Below are 23,400 nucleotides of genomic sequence, written 5' to 3'. Positions count from 1 at the left end.
GAGCACCTCTTCTGGTCACATTCTTTAGCTTCCTATGCTCTAGTTCTGTCAGTTCTTAAGCCAGAAGAAATGTAACCTAGCAAAAAAAAAGAAATTTTCTGCTAGATAAGGAGAGAGTTGTCACAAGGAAACAAGAACCACATGACTGTGCTCAGGACTAGCTGTTTTGGTGGGAAGTCATGACTGACATGTTAAGTCATTTCATCTGTCTTATGCCACACCTGGCTGGAATTAACACATCTGTGCTGTGCAAGGCTTGTGAGCTGCCTTCTTCCTTCCTTTGCCTCTCTTGTCATATGTTTTGCTGTAAAAAAAGGTTCAGAAGCCTAGTAGCAACATGCTGGGTATAAAGGCTTCTGGTTAGTTGATTTTGTAATCTGTCTTCCTCATGCTATGTGAGGCTATACTATAAGCCAAATATCAAGCAGTAGTAATAGTAATAAATAACTTTACAGAGGCCTGAGATTAAGCTGTAATTCCTTTTATAGGTTGTAGGGTTGGCTTGAGCTGTTGGGTTTTGCCCCTCTGTTGAACCTGCAGAACAGACAGGGAGGCAGGGACACTGCTTCCTACTGTGCCGTCACATCACAGCTCCCCCAGCCTCCAAATTTCATGAGCACCACAGAGATGGTGGGAAGAGAAGCTAGGAAGTATTTCTAGTGCAGATGAAATTTAAACCAGCTTTGCAAACAAGAAATACCCATGGAACCATGATTTCAGTTGCACTTGCAGTAGAAATGCTGCAGGCTCCTTCAAATCCAGTGAGTAGGAAGGATGGGGTATAGCATTTTATACTTCTCTTCTGTGAAAGTCTGAAAGTCACACCTTCTTAGATCTGAAAAACCTGTGGTAGCAGGATATATATTTGTGACTGTCAACTCTGCTGATAAAGAATCTATGTGGTAGTAGAGCAGCAGTAATTTTTTTCACCTAATTTCCTGCACCTGTGGAGTCAAAATTTTAGCTTTCACAGAACTATCTGAGATGGGGGGGGAAGGTGTTGGCTTCAGGTTTTTGTTTGCTTTTTTTAATGTCTCGAAGTTGATTATTTGAAGTTGTGATAGGACTTCAAAGCTGATTTCCCAATTAAAAAGCCTACTGCAGGTAAGATATTTTTGCTGCCAGGTATATTAGTGATGAGCTGTTGTCTGCATTTCACGCAGTAACCTGTCCTCCTAGAAGTCAGTCAGAGGAGATGTTTGGGTGGATTGGAGAAAAGTGAATGTTGCAACAGCTGCTTGGGAAACAGGAAACAAAACTAGAAACTTGTCTGGGTTTTGTTTTCAATTTCAACCACTCATTTCATTCTGTTTCAACCACTTGTCTCAGACTAAGTTTTTAACTGTATAGTACTGTTGTCTGGAATAGGTGGAGAACTTTGTCTTGTTTTCAGGCATGGTTTGCAAACTTTTGATGCAGCTGTTTCATTGTAATGTTTTGATCTAATGTTGTCAACTATAAAGAGGTTAATACTTTAGGAGACTTTATTTTTAGCGCATTTACTTATTTAAAAGCTTCTAATAATAATAATTAAAAAAATATATATTTGCTTCTGTGTAAAACTTGGCTACTATTCAGTGACTTTTCTGAGAAATACATCTCTGTGCCAGCACGTGACTTCTGCAACTATTACGTACCTAACCGCAGAACTGAAAAGTTGCTGCAATCTTAGAGCTCTGTTAGGATCTGCACAAATGCAGAACTGAGAGCCCATGATGCCATATTCACCAAATAAAAGTTTTTGTGAGCACAGCATAATAATAAAGTTAGGGACAGCAATTCGTTGTAACTGTTTGGCAGTGTTGCAAGACAAGCATTTGGTGGATTTTTTGTGGGGGAATACCTACCAAATGCAACACTGTTGCATGCCACATAAGCATTTAAATAACTTCGGAAGAGTTGCTACCTGACATCTTCACTGGAATTAAGCACTTTAACTGTAAACATATTTTAAAGTGTTAAATTCTTGTGTTGTTTTTTTTTTTTTAGTATTCTGTTCTTATTTGCTTTTTTTTTTTTTTTTTGCCATCTTCAGATAATGCTTATGATCCAGATGTGAGCGCTAAGCAGATATGGATAGACAAAACAGTGATAAATGACAATATATGCTTGACATTCACTGATAATGGAAATGGTATGAACACAGAGAAGCTGCACAAAATGCTAAGGTAGATAACCCTCTTTTGCAATTTCTTTTCTTGTAAAGATTCCAATTTCTAGTTGTGTTATTGCTCAGTTCATTCCTTCCTATGACATGTAATCTACTAAGCTCGTTTTTAAATTAAGCACTTCTGAAGGTGAGTGATTATCCAAATGAGGTTCTAGAAGAGACAGGTGCTAGCATAGCTTTCATGCAGCTTTGGAGATGTATTTTATCTCCTAATTTCCTTTTATCCTTTATATAAACATTCCCACTTAATTTTCTGTGCAGGTGTTGTGCCAGGTAAACTCTGTAGTGCCCTTCAGTGGAGCTAAGGAGAATCATTTCCCCCTTCAAGCTTGCTTTAGACTAAATTAGTGAACAAGAGACAAAGGAATATTCAATTCAAACCCTTTGGAGTATAGAAAATAGAAGGTGTTCTGGAAAAGTTAAGGGAGTGGGAGTTAAATTGGTGTGGATTGTCATTTTACCTTTTAATATTCTAAAGAGTTGAACTGTTCTTTTTGCAGTTCCTGTTTCTACAGTTAGTAAAGAGGTTGCTGTTCAAGCTTCTTTAGTATAAAATATATTCTTCTGCCTCCAGTAAATCTCTAGGTTTAAATTTAAGGAAGTTTGACTTCAAATTACTTCCTTTTTCTATAAGGTATCATAATTAATAACTTACTTGTGAAATCCCATGCTCCAAACACAGTTACGCATTTTACTGCATTCTACTTTAAATGCAATGAGAAGTTACCAATGGAAAATTTGTAGATCAATTTTTAAGCTAGTGAAGGAAGAAAAAAACGCACAACCCAAAGGGGCTTTTCTCACAACTTATTGTGAAGCCATGGGGTAACTATTAGAAACCTGTGTGAAAGCAGATAATTCCAGGCATATGATATTTCTTATCGATACTTGAAAGGTGAATCTACCTCTGAATTCTTGCACTGTGATTTTAGCAACTTTATATAGGTTGTATTTCTCCAGATTTACGTTAGCTGTTCATTGTTTAACTGCATGGCAGTACCTGATCTCTAAAACAAGAGATGAACTCAATGTGTTTAAGTCTAAGTTAATGCATTTTGAATGCATCTTTTGGGTTTTCAAGTGCTGTGGAGCTTTTTACACTCTTTCAATGTGTTTTTACATTTCAGCTTTGGCTTCAGTGAGAAATCTGTTATGAATGGCCGTGTTCCAGTGGGACTGTATGGAAATGGGTTTAAATCGGGGTCCATGCGCCTGGGAAAAGATGCGATAGTCTTCACCAAGAATGGGGAAACCATGAGTGTTGGCCTGTTATCTCAGACTTTCCTTGAGGTCACAAAAGCAGAGCATGTCATGGTTCCTATAGTGACATTCAACAACCAACATATCCTTTCAATAACTTATGAGCAAAAAGTGGTGTATATGTGCAAAACTTGGGTGATGACATCATTGAAGGAAATCTCCTTACCTTTACAGAGAACCTTCTACCCACCTTACAATTTATTTAGACTAATGTGTTAAAATCTTTACAGTTGTAGATCTGAGATGTGGAATGAGAGCCCTTGAAAAGTAGAGGATTCTGTTGCCGAAGTTTGCTCATCTTTTGAAAGTTTTTTTTTCTTTTTAATTCAAAGTTATTTTCATTAACGTAATGCTTACGACAGATAAGTGATCCAACAGAATCCAAAAACAGCCTGAAGGCCATCTTATCGCATTCTTTATTTCCTACTGAGGAGAAATTACTGGCAGAGCTAGATGCTATCATGGGGAAGAAGGGAACAAGAATTATAATTTGGAATCTTAGAAGGTAAGATGAAGTCCAGTCTCTTATCTCACATTTCATTTGTTATTTATTCAGTGTATGCAAATATACAAGGGTTGTTTTTTTGTAGAGTAACTCCAAAAGACTGGAGAGTTAGCTGCAGTTGGGGAAACCAGACTCAAACTCATGTATCTGGAGGGTGGTAGTGTTGCATGAGAACTGTTGCTAATCTCAAATAGCAAAGGAGGAAGGAGAATGTAAAGTACTTCATATTTCCCTTTGATAAAATACCGTTAATTTTGCCAGAAGAAAATCTGAAATAGATGAATTATAAATGTAGTATCTCAAACTAATGTGGCAAGATTTAGACCTTCCTAAACTTATTTACTGTTTGTTGTAATGTAAACAGAATTCCAAGTAAGTAGTTATTTATTTTCATCTACTTAAGTATGTGGGATTGTTTGCAGCAGTATGGATTTCCAACCTTTTCTAGCTTGGGCTTACTGCTTTTTTTCCTTTTTTTTTTTTTTTAAATCTGTTGTAGCAGTGGCAGCTGGATGCCATCATTTCCCATCTTTCCCATTCCTCTCTTTCTAGCATGGTTGCTGCTGTCGTACTAGCAGGGAACCTGTTTGATGGTCTGTCTGGAAAAGCTTTATCACTCCTTTAACAGTGATAGAGATAATTGGTTGGGAGTGTACTTCCTTGTACTGTGTTCTTAAGTGTTCAGCTTACTGGAGTTTTAAATACCTAAAATAACGAGGTATCCATCAGAAGCAATTTTGAGCTGTTTCATGGTTCAGTAGATTTGGCAGGAAAACAGCTTGTTTTTCAGTTTATTCTCCACCGTCATAAAAAAAAAAAAAAAAGTGTAGGGAGGAAACCCAGAGTGGGATAACTACAGATAAAATGTTATAGGACAGTACATTATAGCAGATGAAAGGCTTTTTTTTCTTATTTCGTTAACTACTTCTGTGTTTTAGGGACCTTAAAGTACTTTTAGCATAGTACATTTTAATGCAAGAAAGCTGAAGGTAACAGTCAGGTATTACTAATTTCGATCGTTTCTCCTTGCCATGTACTTCATAAGAAAAATTTTCTCTCTTTTACAGTTCAAAAACTAAGTTGTGTTATCCAGATAAACTTCCATTTATTTTTAAGAATGAGGACTTTTAGGAATGTGCATCACTTTTTGTATTTTATTTTGTTCAAGAAAGAAAGTCAGCTAACTATGCAGGGTAACTTTCATGCTCTGAATTTGAGTCTTCATTGGAAGTTGTGGAAGAAAACACTTGAGGACTTTTTTTCTTGTTGTTTGTAATATGCTGCAACTAAATCTACTTTCAAAAACCCAACAGAGCTGTTTCAATATTAATACTTTATTGCTGGAGTATTTTTCAAACTACAATATATCAGAGTTATGCAAAACTTCTGTCAGTTGCAACTAAATAAAAGAAACCATCTGTTGAGCTCTGCAATAAGAAATCACAATGAAGTATTACTGAGTTAGAAAGTTGTAGTGTGTCACTTCTGCAGCAATAAAAACCTTAGGAAGGCAATTTTCAGTGTTAAGAACTCTTTCATTTAGAAAGAATGCATGCATCTTGGCTCATCCATTATTTACAGTTTATACTGGCTACTTTTATTAATGAAGCGCAACCTGTTTAGAATACAATTGGAACTGTTTAGAATACAATTAGAACTTAGGAAAGTTTCATTTGTTGTCTCTGCTCTCATATTCCTGGGGTTTCAAAAAGGAGCTGGTGAATTTGTGAATTTTAACGGGTCTGTGAAGAAAAACACTAAAGGAATTCTGTTTCTTTCATCTTTGTGATATATTCTGGGTTCACTTCAATATCTTTTTTTTTTCCTTTTCATAATTAGTATATTTTTATCTTATTTCTTAGAGATAAAAATGAAAAAACGGAGTTTGACTTCGACAAGGATAAATATGACATCAGAATTCCAGAAGACTTAGATGAAACAGGGAAAAGAGGATATAAAAAACAAGAGAGGCTAGACCAGATTGTTCCAGAAAGTGACTACTCACTACGAGTATGTATGCTTTTTTCATTTATTTGTTTTGTGGAAAGTGAAAGATATGCGCTTCTGTTTTAACATCATATACCATACTTCAGAGGTGGTGATTGGAAACAAAAAGAAAGACAAATGTCTATAAATGTTAAGGCAACATGTCGACACTATTTGAAAAACATGAAACATGTTTGTGGACTTGTATAAACACTTGCTGTTTTTTCAGAAGAAAATTACTGGTTTTGATGACTCTTCACAAGCAAACTTTTGCTAGTTTTCAGCTGGTGAAGTGTCCATTCTGCGTTTCAAAAGAGATCAAGGAACTGGGAAGCAGTTCCAGTAGAAGACCATGTCTGCAGGCTAATTATTACAGCCACTGTTTACGCTGTTGATCCCATAGCCTTTGAAGGTGATTTCTTTTTTTGTAAGAAAGTGCACCTGGAATTACTAGGTGTTCTGGGCACTTCTTTTGAATAATATTCAGTAGTACTGTTCCAGTTGAAATGCAACGTTCAATTATTCAAAGACTCATTGAAGTCATAAATCCACTTCAAATACTGAAGGTGTAAATATGATGAATGAAAGGCAGACTAAAATTCATGGATTGACACGCCTATGAGAAAGCTGTAGTTTGATAAGGCAGTCATTTGGAACAAAGTTAACAATTGCCTTTTTTTTTTTTCTTTTTAAGCTTGTAATAGAATCTTAAAGATCTCAGTAGGGAATAAGAATACAGGCTTTTGCATTTGAGCATGATTGAGAGCTCTTAATGATAAAAGTGCTTCTTCAGACACCTGATTAACTTGTCATGTTCATAAAAGTTCTCCTTCAATTGCAGTTCATGTGATTTTGCACACCCTAGGCACACTTGCATTTCCTGGGTTTTGTGGATTCAAGTGTGTGCATGTGGGGGGACTTGACAGAAATGAGTTCATAACATTTTAATGAAAACCTGGGATAGTCTTTCCAGCATAGTGTGTATTGTAAAATACTCATATCTTGATGTTTTTTTATTGGTGTGGGTTTTTTGGTGGGGATAGGGAAGGTCTTGTTGTCTTTTTGAGTAACAGGAATTACTGTGTGTTTTTCAGGCTTACTGCAGTATTTTGTATCTGAAGCCAAGAATGCAGATCATTCTGCGAGGACAAAAAGTAAAAACACAGCTGGTTTCCAAAAGCCTTGCTTTCATTGAACGTGATATATATAGGCCAAAATTTTTGAATGTATCCTTTGATAATTCGCAGTGACATCGAGTACACCCTCAGCAAGTTTGCAGATGACACCAAGCTGAGTGGTTCGGTTGATACCAAAGAAGGAAGGGATGGAAGGGCTGCCACCCAAAGGGACTGGACAGGCTGGAGAATTGCACCCATATGAACCTAATGAGGTTCAACAAGTCCGAGTGCAAGGTGCTGCACCTGGGTCAGGGCAGTCTCAGGCATGAGTACAGACTGGGAGAAGAACTCATTGAGAGCAGCCCTGCAGAGAAGGACTTGGGGGTTCTGGTGGCTGAAAAGCTCAACATGAGCCAGCAGTGTGTGCTTGCAGCCCAGAAGGCCAACTGCATCTGGGGCTGCATCAACAAAGGAGTGGCCAGCAGGTTGAGGGAGGGGATTTTGCCCCTCTGCTCTGCCCTCATGAGATCCCACCTGGAGTGCTGCATCCAGGTCTGGGGCCCCCAGCACAAGCAGGATGTGGGGCTGTTAGAGTGAGTCTAGAGGAGGGCTACAAAGATGCTCAGAGGGCTGGAGCACCCCTCCTGTGAAGAAAGGCTGAGAGAGATGGGGATATTCAACCTGGAGAAGAGAAGGCTCTGGGTACGCCTCATTGTGGCCTTTCAGTACTTAAAGGGGTCTTATAAAAAAGGTTGAAAAGGACTCTTTGCTTGGGTAGATAATGATAGAACAAGGGGGAGTGGTCCTAAACTAAAAGAGGACATTTAGACTAGATGTTAGGAGGAAATTCTTTACTGTGAGGGTGGTGGGGCCCTGGCACAGGCTGCCCAGAGAAGCTGTGGATGCCCCATCCCTGGAGGTGTACAAGACCAGGCTGGATGGGGCCTTAGGCAACCTAATCTGGTGGGTGACATCCCTGCCTATGGCAGGGGAAGTGGAGTTAGATGATCTTTAAGTTCCTTGGTGGTGTTTTTTTGTTTGTTTGTTTGTTTGTTTTTTGTTTTGTTTTGTTTTTGTTTGTTTTTTAATGGCATACTAAAGGAATTGTCTCAGTATGTTTAAAAATAAAAAGAAATTCAAGGACCCAGTGTAGAATGAGCACTCAAAGTAAATACGGTTTTGTGTTACAAAACATTAACCAGACTTTTCCTTAATATCTGGTAAAAGGCTAAAACTGTAAGAATTACGTTTGGATTTAACTGCAGAAACAAAGATCATTATGGAATCATGATGTACCATAAAAACAGACTCATCAAAGCTTATGAAAGAGTTGGCTGTCAGCTAAAGGTAGGAATTTAAGCTGAAAAATATTTTAACATCATTACAAATCATTCGCACTGAAGTGCTGAAATGTTGGTTTCTTTTTAAGAGTACAGCTGGAAACTAGTATATTGATGCAGCTTTTTTAATAGCATCTTACTTTACTTTGCACAGCTGTTAAAAATTGCATTAAATTGTATGCAGTTGTTTTTATCCAGGGGAGATGTTTTGTCAAGAGAGTTGCGGTTGGGGGGGTGGAGGATGGTGGTTTCTTGGAGACAGGTGATAAGCAGAAAGTTTTTTACTTGTGTATATAAGTTACTATTACCTTTGACAAGGTCTTACGGTTTTAGCATGGAATTTGGTGAGTCTTTTTTTTTTTTGTTCTTCTCCTGATAGATCTTAATCTCTTTCAGGCAAATAACATGGGTGTTGGTGTAGTTGGAATTATCGAGTGCAACTTCCTAAAACCAACTCATAACAAACAAGATTTTGATTACACAAATGAATACAGGTAAACATGTATTTTATATAAGCTTTTTGTTGAATACTGTCATTCACTGTGAAATACTTGACCATAAAAGGTTTCTTAACCTCTTTAATAAGAGTAAATGGTTATATTCCACCATTAAACTGCATGATTGTTCCAAACAGTAGGGGTAGGGCGTTTACATCTATGCTGGTCATGCTGCATTCATTGTGCAGTCAGTGAAATCAAGGCTATGTATGACACATGCCATTTTAAAGTGCGTGCCTTTAAAAGTGGTTGGATGCAACTCTGCCCTTTGCTGATTGTAAAATGAGCCCACAATCGCTAGCTTGAGGCTGCTTGTGTAGTAGATGACTAAAATTGTGAGGTATGAATCCCATACTATTAACTACTCATAACAGTTTCTCAGGCAGTTTTCTGGACATTTTTGAGCTGTTCTTTTCAGTTTCTTTCGTAAGTGTGGATTTGAATGTCCTGAGGTCCTTGTCTACCTGACAGAGCATTTAAAATACAAGATACCCTAAAGGCAGCTGTGATCTGGAATGTAGCTTCATTCCAGTTGTTATTTCTAGCTCAGGGCTGCTGCTTCTCACATCTGCACCCATCCCATCAGTCAGTATGTAGTGTGGTATTTCTTTTGATTGCTCTGTGAACCTGATTGAGAATCTAGTCTGATTTGAAAGAAAAAATAAAAATCAGAAGTGTTTTTAATCCAGGTGAATTTCCTAGCCTGTGTACACTGCTTTGCTGTGACTTAGTTGTGCTGACATTACGGAAGGCATGGAGGGAAGGAAGGGATGGAGGGAGTGAATTATCTAAGCAGAAAAGCTGTCCAGGGAAAATGTTCTAGGCGCAAACCTTGCGAGTTTTTCTACTCTAATTTCTTTCCTTTCATGATGACAAGGCTGTTTTCTGTGTTGCTTCATATTAAGGCATATTAGGAGCAACCACCTCCTCCAACAGCCCTGTCCCAGGCCTCCCTCCTGCCCAGCCTGGGGACCCAGGCTCTCTGCACAGGCTGCCACTTTCCCATAGGCAGGCTGAACTGGTAGGGAAGCTGAGCACGTATCCCTGAGATGCAGCCACACAAAACGCTGATGTGGCTGGTTACACACACTTCTACAGGCAAGATGCTGCCTTCAACAGCACCTGCATACAGGACTCACGAAAAACATGGACATAGACAGCCAAGTTCCCTCCTGTCTCCTCAACTCATAGAGATTGAAGGTCCCTAGTGATGGCAGACATGTGACACTATATTCACAAGCAGACACAAATTCACAGATCCCTTGAGTACTGTCACATTTGCATGCTTGTCCCACAGACACACCATGTTCACAGGTGCCCACAGATATACCACCATAGACCCTTGCTCACTTGATACCCTGGCCTGGAGCTGGGGCTTCCTACTCACTGGAAATCCAGCTTGTAGTTTGCTGGTGAATACACGTGCATATCCCCATGCACACCAAGCCTGAGGAAGGTACAGACACCTCCCTCCACACACCCCCAACAACTGGCACCAGGCACTTTGGCTGTGACCTGCAGCCCTGTTCTAGCATCTGGCACGGAGCACCACACTCCCAGTGGTCCCACGTTTGCTGCTTTTTGTGACAAATGCTGTTCCCACCCCAGTAACTGGACGTTGAAGACCCCAACACTCACTCCAGTAGCTGACTACAGGCCAGGGGTGACCACGCACCCAGTCTGACTCCAGTAGCTGGCACCAAATCCATTCACAGTGGTGCCCCCAGTACTGGCACTTTCTGCCCAGAATCTGAAGGGCTCTCCTTTGACCCCAGGAACTGTGGCCCATCCAACCACCGAGGACCCTGGCTTACTCTAGCAGCCAACCCTGCAGGATGAGGTGCCCACACCCCAAGTCTTACTCCAGTAGCTGACACCAATTTCCACTCTCATGCGTGGATCTTACCAGCATCTGGCATTTAGTCCTTGCAGGGCACATACACGATGTAGACAGAATGCAACACGGAGATAGCTGAGACTTAATAAGGGGATAGGAAATACTTCAGGCATCAGGTGCAGACATCTGTTAGCCAAGCATGCTGATAGTCCTTGTTTTATGTATAATCTGAACTCTTTTTATACCCTTTTTGGTTTAACTCCCCCATTTTTGCTCCCTCTTCCCCTGCGCATTGCCTCATTAGTTGGTATAGTTCCCCTGACCTCCCTCCAACTACCTAGGCCTTCAGGTTTGCATCCTTACTGGTTCCTTGATAAGCCTGTCAATTAGTGTGACTGTCCAGGGTTGTTTCTGTTCATACTAGTCGGTTGGGTTTTATGGTTCTCTGTGTTTATCTCCTTCCCTTTCCTCATCCTCCCAACCGAAAAAATAAACGTTCTCACACTCCACATGTGCTTAACAATTAGTGTGACTGACCGGGTTTGTTCTTATCACCTCCTCCCTTATCATGTGTCAGTCAGGTCTGCCTCTCTGCTTGTTTATGGCTCCTTTGACCAGACATGCTTAAAGGAGCAGATTTCCCTTCTACCTATCCTAACACTTGGTTTTAACATGGACTTAATTTGGGGGTATTGACTTGCAGACATAGGTGGGAGTAGACTTTTTGATAGGAGAAGTCATTAGCTTTTTCAGGCTGTGTGTTTTGTCCTTCAACCAGTTGTTGGTGTTCCCCTGACGAGGACAGCTGAACTGTCCATGGAGCTCTTCCCAGTTAGCTGATTTGTATGCAGCTCTGCTTAGAAATGTAACCCAGAAACCTCGTCAGAGTGCTGTCATAAATTAAGCTGTTAATTGTAGCAGTTCAGACTTCCCCTGCTATAGCTCCTGGCCATTCCTGCTGTTGAAACAACATCTCTTAGTGGAGAAGGAGCAAGCCTGATAGTTGGGAAGATGACTGTTGCAGCCACGACAGTTAATCTGCCTGTGTTTTTAAGTAGTACTCACAGCACACTGTTCTCAGTCTTCCTTGCAGTGATACTGCCAGCTTTAAGCAGTCCCTGTGTCTGCTGCTATTATACGAGCAGAGCTATTAATGAGAACACATGTTAAAGCAGACCAGGGAATCATTCTAACGATAACATAGCTCTTGTGCTCGTTTTTAAGTACAACTGTTCCCTGAACCGTTTCCTTTGTGGTTGCACTAACAGTTCCTTTGGCAGAGGATATGCCATAGGACAGTCATTTGTGTTAACCAAATTTTACGCTGTGTTCCCACAGGCTGGCACAGTGAGCATTGAATATTTTACTTGTTTTTTGATGGCTTTTTTTATTTTTTTTTACTTGTAATATGGACATAGAGGTACTTAAAGATCTTTGTGTATAGGTCTTTCTACAAAGACTGCTGGTACGGGTTTTCAGAAGCAGCCCAGAACAAAAATGAAAACCCGATGCTGTAATTTTGTGATCTGTGTAAGCTGACCTGTCTCTCTCCCCTCATCAAAAGAGACACGATTCAGTCCAAGTATTGCTGCTCATTTCTGCCCTTGCGCTACTTCCTTTTTCTGGCACCAAAATTCATGACTTGGGTTTGGAGGTTATCCAGGTGGAAGTTTTCTTGGCAATAGTAGGTCACTGCCGAGACATTTGTGTTATTTCAAAGCATGGGGTTGTGTAGGTATTGGAATAAGCTGGGAGGGACTGGCTCACAGTCTGTTTTTCCAGTCACTTAACTCTGACATAAATCAGCATGCTGATAATAGGCGGTCGTACCCTTACCTCACCTGTGGGGCTCATTGTTCCTCTTCCACACCACTCCTTGCTGTGTGCCAGCTCTGGCAGTCGTGCCACTGCATGGTAAGTCCTGATCAGGAAACTAATCCAGCTAAAAATGAATATAGGGGAAAACTGGCCTGCTTCTTTTAGCAGCATGTAGAGTATATACTACACTAATGTGAATTATAGTTATAGTCTCATTGTAGTATTGCTGTAGGTCAGTTTATAGTGGTCATGAAGCTATAGACACACGCAGCCAAATACCCGCCTCAGTGCCAGGTTGACAGAGGCAGTTTTGTATCATGATTCTTGTAGGATTGAAGCTTAGCTGATGATTTGGCTTCAGGGTTTGCACTGTACATGTACAGTGCTTCTGAATCAAGGACTCTCTGTTTCAGTTTAAAACTGTCTTCGTGTTCCAAGTAAAATTTCTTGTGATTTCCTAGCTGACAAACATGACTTCTCACAATTCTGAACTTCTAGGGTTTGCTAAATGCAAAAAGCTCACTGGTGTGCAAATGGAAATACTCATAAGCTTGTGTGCTTATTATTTCAGCATAGTTTTAACAATGTTATTTCTGTTCTAAAATTTTATTATTTAAGGTGTTTTTAAAAAACTTTTGGTTTTAGACTCACAATAGCGGCTCTAGGAGAAAAACTTAATGATTACTGGAATGAAATGAAAGCGAAGAAAAATGAAGAATATCCATTAGCTTTGCCAGTTGAGGAGATCCAGTGAGTATCACTTTTAAATAGAAGAACTTTACATACTGTTATTACTATGTTATGCTCCATCATGAAAATAACCTTTTATTGTAAAAGTTTCATTTTTTTTCATTACAGAAAGCAGCCTGATCAGACGTGGGTACAATGTGATGCATGTCTGAAGTGGCGGAAGCTTCCAGATGGAATAGAGCACTTGCCAGAAAAGTGGTACTGCTCGCTGAACCCTGATCCACAATTCCGGTAAAATCTGATTTAGATAAATACCAAACTGTTGCTTTTTATTATATCACCTAATGTAAGTACGTATGCTAAGCTATTTTTGTTGCCCCTTTTTTCCCTTAACTCAGGGATTGTAATGTGCCAGAAGAACCAGAAGATGATGACTTAATACATCCCACATACGAGAAAACTTATAAGAAAAAGTGAGTACTAGAGACTTTCTTGTAAGTGTCCATGCTAGAAAAATAATGTGAAAGCTGAACACCGTTTTCTTTCACCTGTTGTATGATTGCAACCCTTCTGGGAACATATCCATCAGAAAATAACGCCCTGCAATCAAGACCTGATCATAGCAGTGACTAGCTGAATAGTATTTTTCTTTTCTCCACTGTTAGCGTTTTGACAGGACCTTCAAATTTCTCTTCGACTAATGCTTGTTTTCCATCTTAAGTAAAAATTAGAAAAGTCATAGCAGAACAGGTCCCTCTCATTTAATAACTAGTGAGGTGAATAGTGCAAGAAGCTGGTGTTCACTACGGTTCTCAGAGGGGTGGTGTTCATAGTATTAAGCAGTATGAGGATAGTTTGGGATGTTAGAGGGAAACAGTCCCTTATATCTGTTGGGAGCCCTTGTCTAGGTAACTGTTTTCAGGGCCCACATCGAAGCAGCTGAATACCTCAATGCATTTATTTGAGAATGAGAGGATTCTTAGCCAAGGTGTGTGCAAAAAAAAAATGACTTGAGCAATTTTAATGAACAGCTGGTTTGCATTCTAGAAGGCTTTTTTTTTTTTTTTTACCGGTTTAAACAATTTTTAAAAATAAATCTCAGAGAGAACTTGTTTGAAGTTAAGCTACATTTAAACTACAGTAGTTTCTAAGATCATGCAGAAAATTTTTATTCAGTAAAGTAGAATATGTTTGTTAGAAATGTAGCTAGCCAAATAAGTTGTATTGTGTTTAGTCTTAGATGTAAGTTGATCTGGTTTCACAATGAATTAACACTTTGAATCTAAGCTCTTTTTTTATTTTCCTTGTTCCTGTGCAGAGACAGGGAGAAACTGAAGAAACGGCTGGACTACGGCCACCAGGTAACTCTCCTGAAGTGGATAGGAAACTGACGTTGGTAACGGAGTTATTCTTTCTGGCAACAGTAGTCTGCAGTTTGATCCAGTAGGCCAGGCTTTGATTTAGGTTGCCTTAACTAGTGGTCAGCTGATTAGATCAACAGCCTGTTTTGTTTTGATGGTTATATAGGCTATATTCACTCTTAGTAAACCAAAAATCCCCCATCTTTACTGTCCAATGATAGGAAATGGACCATTGAGTGCTATTCCGTACTGAACAAAGGGTTTGAAGGGGACAAAGCTGCCTCACGAAATAGTACTAGAAAAGATGTCAGTAAAGGATAACTATTTTTATGACATGATATCTGATTGTTGAAAGTGGATTTGTTGTAGAGGGAAATGTGATGAGGTAAAACCGAAGGTTTTATGGGAAAAAAAAAAGTTGGGGCTGTGGTAAGTGTAGAATTCGTAGTAGCTGTATTTTTGAAAGCTTGTGTTGCAAGGAGGCACTCAAATTCAAATGGAATGCAGATGGAAATCAAAAAGATTTAGTAATGGGCATGTGCAGATAGGGAATTTGATTCTGAGTTACAAAGTGAGATTTAGGTTGTTCTCTAACTGTTAACCTCAGATCACTCGATTTCTGGAGAAGAGATTTTGCATTTGTTAATTTTAATCCATCTACTTCATTGTATTAATTCTCCTGCAGTTAATTTTATCAAAGTAGAGAAGTAATTTCTAAAAGTAAAATGGTTTTGTTCATTTTGGACAAACTGAATTAATTATGAGCAACGTAACAGAAACGTCTGTCCCATATTTTGTGTATGATGGTCAGGCTTCAGACATAGCTACAGAGCTGCTTGGAAAAAACTCTTCCCCAGGATTCTGCATGGTACTTAAAAATAGCTATTTCTGTTTCTATTCTTCTATAGAAGGACTTGTAAGATCAGAAAGATTTATTGCCAGAAAGCAGCTGTGCATGGGGAGGACTGTGCAGCTGGAGTCCTCTGAGAAATCCAGCAGCAATTTGTAATTAAGATATAAAAAAAACCTTGCTGCTTTCCAATATTTCTATGCTTACGACATGCACTAAAAAGTAAAATTAAAACCAGCATTGGAGAGACACAAAGGAAACAATAATTGATACAGATCAGTAGAGTTTAGTTGTGGTTTTTTTTTGTTGTTGTTCTTTGCATATGTGATTATTAAGCTGAGGAAACCGAGGTTTTTAAAAGGAGTCTAGTCCACCTTTCTTACTGCAAAATATTGAGCCAGGGGTCAAGTGGATTGCTATATGGAGATGTATATTGCAATACATATATTGCTTCTGTATCCTTGCAGTACACAGAAATGTCTGTCATAATTGTAAGTGTTTTCAGATAGTTAATAGAACTACCTAAACCTATTCTGAAGAACCTACTAATATCTCTTTCCATTCTTAACTAACATTATCTTATAGATCAATAATGAAATGTTTTTAAAAACACCTGTTTCCTCAAGTAAAGACTTTAAAACATTCTCAGCTGTGAGTGGAAAGGAAGCTGTTCCAAGAGCACTTTTACCAGAAACATCAAATGCTTCTGTCAGAAGACCTCTGCTTGTTTCAAACAGATCAATATCTTCACCTCATTCTGATTCTGACAACAGGTTAGTGAACCTATACAAAATAGAATCTTATTTATCCCTAATAATTTTTTTAATGAAAGTGATGGTGTAGTGTATAAACCCATCTTTGGGTCACAGCTGCCAAAGTTTGTATGTCAGTTCTGGTACTATAGGGAGAACCATGTTAATTAAAGATACCTAGAAACCTTGTCAAGAAGAAAAAGGAAAGCAGCAAAAAAACACGGTGTACAGGCAAGGAAAATTTGTTCAGTGGTTTGTCTCACTTTAGGAAAAGGCTGCATTGTGTTAAGCTCACTCTACAGTATGTTTTACTTAACCTCTGTTACAGGTCTTCTCTATCCCTAAATGTTGAGTCTGTCTCAAAATAATGTATGAGAGTAATAACCTAGTGGGAATGTCAGCCATTGTTTTTACAGGAAAGGTATTTATTGTGACTACTGACCTTAAGATGTGCTGCAGGGAGACATCTCTTTCTACTGAGGAGCAGTTTTGAATTGTGCTTACAGAAATGCTAAACATAGTTTAAAACAAATGACTTTGCAGTATTTGAACAATACGGTAACCAATTTAATATTTTCTTCCTCAGTTTGAAACGGAAGACACCTGGCTGTGTCACACCTGTGTCTTTAAAAACACCTCGATTAAATGAGAGAATATTCAACAATCATGATGATGACGATGATGTCATTATTTTAGAGGAGAGCAGCACTCCAAAGCCTTCAGCAGATTCTGATGTTCCAGTAGTAAAAACTGAATGTATTAATGTGGACCAGGAGGAGAAGCAAATAGAAAACTGTGATGTCAGAGAACCTTGCAGCGCGACTGCTTCAGATTCAAAAAATGAACAGTTGACCTCTGCAACACAGACAGATGTCCCAAATTTAGTGGTTAAAAAGGAAGAGATGGAAGATGAGACTGAAATTCCAATTCCCAGTGTAGAAGTGGAAATTAAGCAGCACAATGTAAATTCTGAGACATCTGCAGATCTTGGAAATGAACTGAGAAATCAGCTGCAATTAGTAAACAAAGAAAAAGAAATGTACCAAAACAAATGTGAGGTATTAACCAAGCAAGTAGAAACACTGGAACAGAGGATACTAGAAATGAATAATAAGTATGTGAAAAAAGAAATGTGCCATCAGTCAACTGAGACAATTTCTTCGTTTGCAGAAGAAAATGTTCATGAAAAAAGTTTGGCAGAAGTAAGCGTGCTATATGAACAGGCCTTAGAAGAAATAGCAAAACTAAAAGAACAATGCAGTACTCTGCAGAACTTAAAGACTGAATGCAGCAAGTGTGCCGACGGTGAAAGTAAGAGTGAGGTTGACGAAATTGCTGTACAGCTTGACGATGTTTTCAGGCAACTGGACAAATGCAGCATAGAGAGAGACAGTTACAAAAGTGAGGTATGTTTGTTAAAACGGGGATATGCTTCAAAATGACAATTAAAAATGTAAATTTCCGTCTTCTTGAAGGGGTGTTTCATAGCAGTCCTAGTACCTAACATGTTGTTTAGTTAAATTCAGTCTATTAACTAATCAAGACACCTAAAAGGGGCTAACTTAGTCTAGAATCTTAGGGGTTTTTTGCTTCCATTGGTAGAAAAAAAGCAAACCTGAGAGTCTGACAAAGTTGGTTTAGAGTGCAGTGTGTTCAGCTGGCTGCTCAAAAGCAGTTTGTCTAATTTGCCATATCGTAAAATTTCCCTGAAAAGTTAAATTAAAAGCGGTCAACAAATAGTTTGTTTTGGTTATATTTATTTTAACCACCACAAATTCATGTGATGTGTAAAAGTATTTATTTTGATTTAATTTCCAGATTGAAATGCTACAAGTGGAAAAAAATAAAATTGCCTGTCAATGTGAAGAACTCAAAGCAGAAATCGCACAGTTAAAAGCTTCAATTCCGCAAGCGGTAGCACGAGCAAATGATTCTACAACCAGTAATGTAGAAGAGACTGTAAATTTTTCTGATGGAGAAAGGTATCAATTTTGTTCTTTCTAGATTATATCAAACAAGATTTTGTTTGGATGATTGTATCTGAAAGACCTTGATTGAAGGTCATGTCTGATAATCATATAATAAAACTTGGTGCTTGGAATTCTTTTCTACTGCCTTTTGTGACTCCCAGCTCAGTAACATTCATGCTCCATCTCTTCATCAAGTAATTTTTTCTAGTGGTTTAGGTATTTGTTTGAGCAGCATTGACCATTGCACGATAGAATTCCCTACTGACACTTCTTTAAATATTGACAATGTTGTAAGATAATTTCTAGTCACAATTTACAGAACAAGAAAAGGGAGAAAGAAGGCAAGAAAGAGGGTGATCATTAGTATATGCTGTATAGATGAACTTCGCTTTTGCATGCTATTTTTCTTTCTTGAATCAACTGTACCCTGCTGGAAAGTGTTTTCAATTTTGGAACTGATTTGTCCTCCCATATAGCAACTTGCTGCAGAGCAGTCCTATGGAACTAGGTCATCTCCAGGGTATATCTTGGAACTAAACAAGAGTTTATGCTTTCAAGTTGAGATTTTGCTGCTCTCCATTAGTAGAAATAAACACACAAAAGGAGCACATGCATGAGGTGGAAGGAAGGACGATCAGTCCAGCAGGAATATAGTCACACTGCCTGAGCATGTCAGATGGAATTGAAAGCCAAAGCTCAGCTGGAGTTAAAACTAGTAAGGTCTGTCAAGGAGAAGCAAGAAGGGCTTCTGTAAGCACAGTACCAGCAACAGGAAAACAAAATTATGGGCCTGCTGCTCTGTGAGGCAGAGGCCTTGTGGACAAAGGATGTGAGGTACCTGAGACACATCACTGAGGTACTCAGTACCTCTTTACCTTCATTTTCACTGGTGAGGGCTGTCCTCTGGCCCCCAAGGTCCATGAGCCTAATTGTTAATTGAAGCATTGCCTGTAGTAAAGGGTGACTGAACTATGGGATCACTTCAGCAAATTAAACACATGCAAGCAAGTCTGTAGAACCAGGTGACAAGCATCAGAGGGAGCTGATCAACTGATGGAGTTGGCCTTGTGATGAAGTTTGTGGCAGTCCGTTGTGTCCAGAAGTTGGTGGCAGTCAATTAAGCTTCCCGATGCCTGGAAAAAGGCAGTTGTCATGCCCTTATTCAGGACAGGCAGATAGGAGGATCTGAACTACATACAGACTGGTCAGCCTAACCTCAGTCCTCAGGAAGACAGTGGCACAGATCTGCCTGGATGCCACATGCAGCCTCACAGTAGCCAAGGTGATCAGAAACAGCCAGCGTGGATTTACTGAGGGCAAACAGTGCCTCTCCAGCCTCATTACCTCCTACAGTGAGATGACCAGCTAAGTGGATAAGAGGAAAGTGGGCCTTCATTTTAGGAAAGCCTTCACTGTGGGCTGCCATTATATTATAACCAAAATTTGTGAGTTATGTTTTGGATAGGTAGACTAGGAGGTGGGTTGTAAAACTAGCCAGTCCGATAAGTTTGGGGATCAATATCAAGGCCAATCATTGTTAATGCCTTCATTAATGGCCTAGATGGCAGCAAAATGAATTCGGTAGATTCTCAGTGACACCAGATCAGAGGGGGACCACCGATATGCTGGAAGGTGGGGATGTTGTTGAGGGACCTCAACAAGTTGGCTGAAAGAAACCTCACAGAAGTTCAACAAAGCCGCAGTGACGTTTTTCAGCTGCGCTGGGAACAACCCATGCAGTTGAACAAGGTGGAGGCTCCTCCTGGGCCGGTTGTGGGGGATTAGAGGTTTGAATGTGAGTCAACAGTGCGCTCTTGTGGTGGGAGGGCCCGGTGCCTGCTGGGCTCTGCTGGCGAGAGTTCAGCCAGCAGTTTGAGAGAAGTGATTGTTGCCCTCTGCTGGGCTTTGTGAGACCAGACCGAGTATTTGGGGCTCCCTGGTGTACAAAAAACACCGGCCACTGGAGGGCCACCAAGATAATTAGGGGCTTGGAGAGCCTGAGGTACAGGGGGATGCTGAGGGAAATAGCCTTAAGAAGAAAAAGCTGCCTTGAGATCTGGTTTCTCAGTGCTTTCTTCTGCAGCTGGATGTGGCTGTAGAAAAGATGAAGCCTGGCTTCTGGTGAGCACAGCGATGGGATGAGAGGCAATAGAAACAACCTGCAAGAAAAGATTCTGTTTAAGCTTTTTTACTTATATCCACAGTGAGGGCAGTCAAACTCTGGAAAAGGGACCCGGGGAATCTGAGGAATCTCTGCCTGTGGAGATTTTCCAATTTGATTTGAGTTAGCCCTTCTTTCAATATGTGTTGAAGGGAGTGGATGACCTCTAGAGACCCCTTTCAATCCAAGTTTTCCTGGGGTTCAACTTCCCCTTCACCTGCCAGCATTTCATTTTCTGCTTACTGCATCTGACTGGAAGAATTAGCAAATACATGCATTGCTTGTGGTGGAAGTTACAAGTACTACTGGGATTTGATGGCACCATGAAGACTGGCTACTAGTAAAGGATAATGATGGTAGAAGGAAATGCTCAAGAGAAGGAATGGATGATATGGAAACAATTTGATCAGGAAGACTATAGAGTAGTTGAACCATGAAAGAAAGCAAAAAGAGGAGGAATAGTATTTTCCATGTACTGTAACTCCTACCTTAATTCCTCTTTATAATGTAAAGTCTTTGGACAAGCTACTCTTTCTTGCCTTCTCTTTTTTTTTCTTGACTTTTTCTCTTCTGTTCCCATTGGTGGTGGTAGTTTGTGATTATAGATGTATAAAAATACTGTTGTTTTTTTTTATTTTATTTTATTACTGTTTTGAGAAATAAAGAAGTATTGTGGGGTAGAGGATTGTGCAAGTGCTTATTTGCTAACTTAAATGGAAGTATTAAACTTCTTTTCAGAATTCTTAGTATCCCTTTGAAGCTAAGGAAATGTACACCTTCAAAATTAAAAACTCGAGAATCAGCTTTGAAAAATCAGTAGATCTTGAAATTATCTTGTTGCAGTTTCAGTTTCCTTTTGGCTTACGGAAGTCATGTACAGAGCCTTTTCATTATTGAATATTAGTCCAGCTTCGTTAATTAAATTTGTGTGTATTTTAACATGAAAATTCATCTATACCTAAACATATCAAATTATTTCTTCACAGCCTGAAACTACGCTCCCTTCGAGTGAATGTTGGACAACTTTTGGCTACAATCATGCCTGATCTAGACTTGCAGCAAGTAAATTATGATATTGATGTGGTAGATGAAATTTTAGGACAAGTTGTAGAACAAATGCATGAAATCAGTAGTACTTAGTATCTTAAGATTTTAGCAGTCTCTTATTTGTTCTTCCATTATAACCTTTGTATAGGCTCAAAAGTGTAAATACTGCTTCTTCACTTTATATATTTGACATAGTTTGATCGATAAGTGTATATACTCTATGCATTTAGATGTTCCCACAGATACAGTGGGGGTTATCTTAACTTCCTCTTAAAGGAACACTGTCAATATTGACCAACCCCAATGTACTTACTTAATTAAGGATTTTGCTTTTAAAATGTATTTGTAATTAAATTTGCAAATATTTTTATGATTAGGAATCTTAATACTTTTCTACAAAAGTTTTGGTTGACTTTTGGTCTTATATAAGCATTGATACTTGCAATTTTTTCCTCTTCTGAAATTGAAGCAGTGGAATATATTAAAAATGCAAAAAGAGCCTTCCTTGGTTTCCTTCTCAGAACAAACCTCGGTGATGTTATTGTAAACTACAGTATTTTCATTACTATCAAAAACGTTGTATGTTGCATTAATGTTCTAGAAATGTGACTAATAGATAACATTTTTGCTCATATTGGCAATATTTGTGTTTTTACTACCAAAAGAGGAAAAAATTCCTTAAGGGTCTCATCCTGAAAGTGGGTGATCTTTGACTCCCTTTTGGATTTTTTGGTGCCACTTAGGAACATTGTGTACATAATCTTGCAGCATAAACAAAGCCATGGGATATTTCAGCCTTTTAAGTCTTGGAGACCACGTACTTGTGTGTGTCCTGCCCTTGCTACTTGATTGTTGTTTCCTAGGGTTTGTTTCTGTGTTTGAGTGCAGTGGGAAGGATGTTTGGTTCTAGCGTCCGTAGTTCCTATCTGAACATCTGTAGGTCCCATCTGAATGCAACAGTGCTGGTTCCCAAGTGTAGTACGTACCAGTACATGGGTTCAAGTGGTTGGTTTTCAACGTGCAGCTCTTGCCCACTTCTTTCCAAGTCAGAGGCATCCGACGGAATGGGAATGATTCTGGTGGCCTACTGGAGAGAACATATCAAAAGCTAGGGTTGGACTCCCGGAGGACCTCAGCTGTAGCATCAGCTCTTGAGACTTGAAGGCGTTTTTTCAGGGCAGCCCAGTGCTGAAATGGAATGACAAAGAGGTTCTGTGATGTATACAAATGCTTTTATATGTTATCTTGGGGGGTGGGGCAAGTTTCTGTAGCATTAAACATGTATTCTGCCCTGGAGTCTTTCAGGCTGGCATGTGAGGGTCCTGAGACTCATTTCCAGAACTTACTTTCCTATCAATGTGCCATGCTGTGTATAAATGGGTCAGACTACTGAATCCTTGATTATCTGGTTGAAATAGAAATACTTCGAAAAGGAGGCATGTCTTATCTGTGGTATGTAACTACACAGTAAGCTAAAGCTGAAAGTGTTCAAATACAATTTTTTTATGCCCTCTTAAAGTTTAGACATCCTTCAGAGTCGCTCTTTTTTTTTTTTTTTTTTTTTTTTCCTTTAACCTCCTTAAATGTTTCACAGCAACTATTAAGCCACTAGTTCTATGCTCTAATGCTCACGCAAACTTCCTGGAAGAAATGGTGCTGAGACAAAACATTATTACAGTGGTGACAGTATTCTCCTCGGCCTGTTGCATGCTTTTCCTTTCAAGTTGTCATGAATGAGAAGAGGTGGCAAAGACAGCGCATCTACCTTCTACGTCTGGTATTACTCCAAAAAGTGATCAAGAAAAATGGTTCTTGCTTTAAAAAAAATAAAAGAGAAATCATGAAACTGCATCCAGTGTTTTCATACCTAGGAGTTGTACTTTTTGTCAAGCCAGCGATTTTGGCTTTTGCACTGCTAACTGTCCTGAATAAAAGGCAGATGATCCAATTAAGTTGTAGCTCAGTTTCTCGCAATGGGTAGCGTTTCAATCTGAAGAGGCTATCTGTTCTCAAATGCCAATAAGGATCACGCGATTCT

The 23,400-nt window shown here is 39.3% G+C and overlaps 1 protein-coding gene across 1 annotated transcript in view; it reads left to right on the top strand.

Moving 5' to 3' along the window:
* MORC3 (MORC family CW-type zinc finger 3) overlaps positions 1-23,211 on the top strand; it is a 29,211-nt gene extending 6,000 nt beyond the window's left edge. The window contains exons 3-17 of the mRNA XM_084296163.1: positions 2,036-2,168; positions 3,298-3,512; positions 3,788-3,935; positions 5,798-5,945; positions 7,016-7,147; positions 8,267-8,386; positions 8,776-8,873; positions 13,177-13,281; positions 13,390-13,512; positions 13,620-13,694; positions 14,540-14,582; positions 16,018-16,205; positions 16,771-17,590; positions 18,003-18,166; positions 21,302-23,211. Coding sequence (XP_084152289.1) covers positions 2,036-2,168; positions 3,298-3,512; positions 3,788-3,935; positions 5,798-5,945; positions 7,016-7,147; positions 8,267-8,386; positions 8,776-8,873; positions 13,177-13,281; positions 13,390-13,512; positions 13,620-13,694; positions 14,540-14,582; positions 16,018-16,205; positions 16,771-17,590; positions 18,003-18,166; positions 21,302-21,455 — 2,666 coding nt within the window. The 3' untranslated portion in view covers positions 21,456-23,211. The remainder of the gene's footprint in view (positions 1-2,035; positions 2,169-3,297; positions 3,513-3,787; positions 3,936-5,797; positions 5,946-7,015; positions 7,148-8,266; positions 8,387-8,775; positions 8,874-13,176; positions 13,282-13,389; positions 13,513-13,619; positions 13,695-14,539; positions 14,583-16,017; positions 16,206-16,770; positions 17,591-18,002; positions 18,167-21,301) is intronic.
* Positions 23,212-23,400: the final 189 nt, after the last annotated feature.

The sequence above is a fragment of the Netta rufina genome, assembly GCF_964035555.1.
Source record: "Netta rufina genome assembly, chromosome: 1".
In the NCBI taxonomy this organism is placed as follows: domain Eukaryota; kingdom Metazoa; phylum Chordata; class Aves; order Anseriformes; family Anatidae; genus Netta; species Netta rufina.
This window is presented reverse-complemented; position numbering and strand designations above follow the sequence as displayed.